This window comes from Solanum pennellii, chromosome 6, assembly GCF_001406875.1.
Source record: "Solanum pennellii chromosome 6, SPENNV200".
NCBI lineage: Eukaryota > Viridiplantae > Streptophyta > Magnoliopsida > Solanales > Solanaceae > Solanum > Solanum pennellii.
In genome coordinates, this window is record NC_028642.1 from 57,207,319 (window position 1) to 57,210,488 (window position 3,170).

The 3,170-nt window shown below is 33.2% G+C and overlaps 1 protein-coding gene across 1 annotated transcript; it reads left to right on the forward strand.

The window, feature by feature from the left end:
* Nucleotides 1–242: 242 nt before the first annotated feature.
* Nucleotides 243–2,590, forward strand: LOC107023161 (probable aquaporin TIP1-1). The gene is made up of 2 exons (XM_015223750.2): nucleotides 243–756; nucleotides 2,038–2,590. Exons 1-2 carry the CDS (start codon nucleotides 376–378, stop codon nucleotides 2,407–2,409), a joined length of 753 nt encoding a protein of 250 aa, XP_015079236.1. The 5' UTR covers nucleotides 243–375; the 3' UTR covers nucleotides 2,410–2,590.
* Nucleotides 2,591–3,170: the final 580 nt, after the last annotated feature.

Sequence of the window (3,170 nt, forward strand, 5' to 3'; positions counted from 1 at the left end):
GGGTGGGTGGGGTGGGGGGGGAGAAGGGGGTGGGGTATACAGTACTCCCACTATTTCATGTCTTCATCAAACAAAACCTAAATGACGTGGCTCATTGTCGTTATTTCCACGTGTCATCACCACATGAAATTGGAGGTGAATTCTTAGCTGTCAATGCAGGCCTTTCGACCTCTACGGGACCGCTCGCCCACAAATTTTGGTTTGAAATCTTATTACATTATATGGTCCAAATATTAACCGGTTACCTCCTATACCCGTTACCTAACCCCTCATGCAATTTACAAATTTCACAATATAAATCCATGCAAAACTTTCCCTAATTTCATCACTCCCCAACTTGCCCCCCTTAATAGTGAAAATTTTCAATTGTTAAAAATGCCGATCAACCAAATTGCTATTGGAAGCCATGAGGAACTCCGCCATCCCGGGGCGCTTAAAGCGGCCTTGGCGGAGTTCATCAGTACCCTGATCTTCGTATTCGCAGGTCAGGGTTCTGGTATGGCTTTCAATAAGCTTACCGATGGCGTCGCTACTCCCGCCGGCCTTATTTCCGCCTCCATAGCGCACGCCTTCGGGTTGTTCGTCGCCGTCTCCGTCGGTGCTAACATCTCCGGCGGCCACGTCAACCCTGCTGTTACCTTCGGTGCGTTTGTTGGTGGAAACATCACTTTGTTCCGTGGAATTTTGTACATCATTGCACAGTTGCTTGGATCCACTGCTGCTTGCGCTCTCCTTGAATTCGCCACCGGTGGCATGGTAAGCGTATATTCGATCTCTCAATTTATTTGTCTTATTTTAATTTGACACGAATTGTAATATAATTTTTAAAATTTATAATTGAATTTTATAGTTGTTATACTTTTGTCATATTGAAAAAAACATGTAACTTGTGACTGACCTTTTTTAGAGTTCAAATAATGTACACACCTCACTAATTATTCAGTTGTATTATTATTGGATTTAATTTTATGACTTTAGGCTTGACATTTAATTAATTTTGACTTTTACATATTTAGCGTCAATAGGGACTGTATAGTCATTTACTCTACATGTGTGACATTTTGAAGTACAACCACAACATACCATGTGTAACAATGTGAGATGTAATTTCGAGCTTTTGCAGATCTTCTAGCAAGTATATCCATAAACCTTTCTGAAAAAGTAGTGAAGAAAAATTATACACGTGGCTATTTTTTAGTGTAAGTAGGGAGAGTATGGTCATTTACTTTTCTAATGCTGACTTGTGTCAGATATAAAAAGTATACATATTTTATTTTTGCTTTTTAATCTTCAAACGGATAATGAACGGTAGAACTTTGAAGTATGAGGTCGTTATGGAGTGATAACAAAGTTGGGTTTTTAGGTTTTTTTTTTTTTTTAATTTAGGGAATATTTTACTTCTTTAATGTGGAACTTTTCAGTGAATTTAGATTTTGTGAAGCTCTAATATGGGTATTAACATTGGTGGAAAATGAAAAGAAATTGACTAAAAAACCTTTTATACGGTAAAATGAAATATTATAACCTTTTCAAAAAAATTATCCACATTATTATATGGAGTACTTTCCTTTTTACGATAAAAACTTTGCCTAGCTCGTAAAACGAATACTAATATTGAAATATATACCAGTGAAGTTAGTAGAATACATCAAACTATACGTTTATTCCATTAAAATTTAAGTATATCTTAAATAGAGAAAATGACTGTTAAGAGTTTGGCTTGGGCCAAATTGTTACACACATTAGATTATTTTGTAATGCATAAATTTGAAACTCATAATTGATTGGTTAAAAATCTTTCTATATCTATTTTGAAAGGGACTTATTGTCCTCTCATTATGTAAGATAGTAATATGATGGTGACTTTATTTAAAGCAATTAATATAGTATGCTATTTATGAAAGCCAATTTAATTACTCCACCTAACATTATCATGTCCGTTAGGTATCTTTGAATAGTGAAAAAAATAGTCCTATCTTACAAATTTTTTAATATTTGTACGATACTAATAATTGTGATGGTTAAAAATCTACGCAGAGCACTGGATCATTTGCATTGTCAGCCGGTGTATCAGTATGGAACGCGTTTGTATTCGAGATAGTGATGACTTTCGGTCTCGTTTACACTGTTTACGCAACCGCAGTTGACCCAAAGAAGGGAGATTTGGGTGTGATCGCACCAATTGCAATTGGTTTCATTGTTGGTGCCAACATTCTTGCTGGTGGTGCCTTTACTGGAGCTTCAATGAACCCAGCTGTGTCATTTGGCCCATCTTTGGTTAGCTGGACCTGGACTCACCAATGGGTTTATTGGGCTGGACCACTTATTGGTGGTGGGCTTGCTGGATTCATCTATGAATTCATCTTCATTAGCCACACTCATGAGCAAATCCCAAGTGGAGATTTTTAAGTAGTGTTGAATTTTTATCAACTTGTTGTTTAATTTTAATTTTCTCTTTGTAAACTTCTTTGTTTGTTTGTGTCTATGTTTAATGGGCACTGTTGAATTGTACTTTGTGTATTCGGCTTTTGTTATTTATTTTCTTTTATTTTGCTCGTGGTAAATAAGGTATTTTGAATTTTTTAAAAAATATTGCACCTATTTTTATCATCTTGATTTTAAAATTTTTGCAAGGATGTAGCTTAATAATCAATAATATGTTCGCACGTTGTTTCTTAGCAATATGTTTGGAGAAAATGTCAATGATTACTCTAAAGTGATGCGTTAGGTAAGAAAACATAGGGTCCTATTAAATTATGTCTATTATCTAGACATCAAGAAAATGTCAATGATTATCTTATATTAAAGTGCCTTTATGGCATATTACCTTATTTATAGAAAACATATATATAAGGGACCCCCTTAAATACTATGTTTATCTAAATTTCTAATTTCACAATTTGAATGTGATAATAATTTTATGTTTAATTAATTAATTTTGACTCAAAAATTTAAAAATAAAATAAAATTAATAGTATATTACATTATTATCAGGATTATAAATATAAAAATAACACTACACACACATTTAAGATGATAAATATCAAGTTATAAACATATTTTTTAATAATAAACTACTTATAGCATATTATTATCAAGTTATAGCATATCAAGAAAAAACATATTATTCTCATTAATTTTTTTAAATAATAATAAACTTATTTAAATAA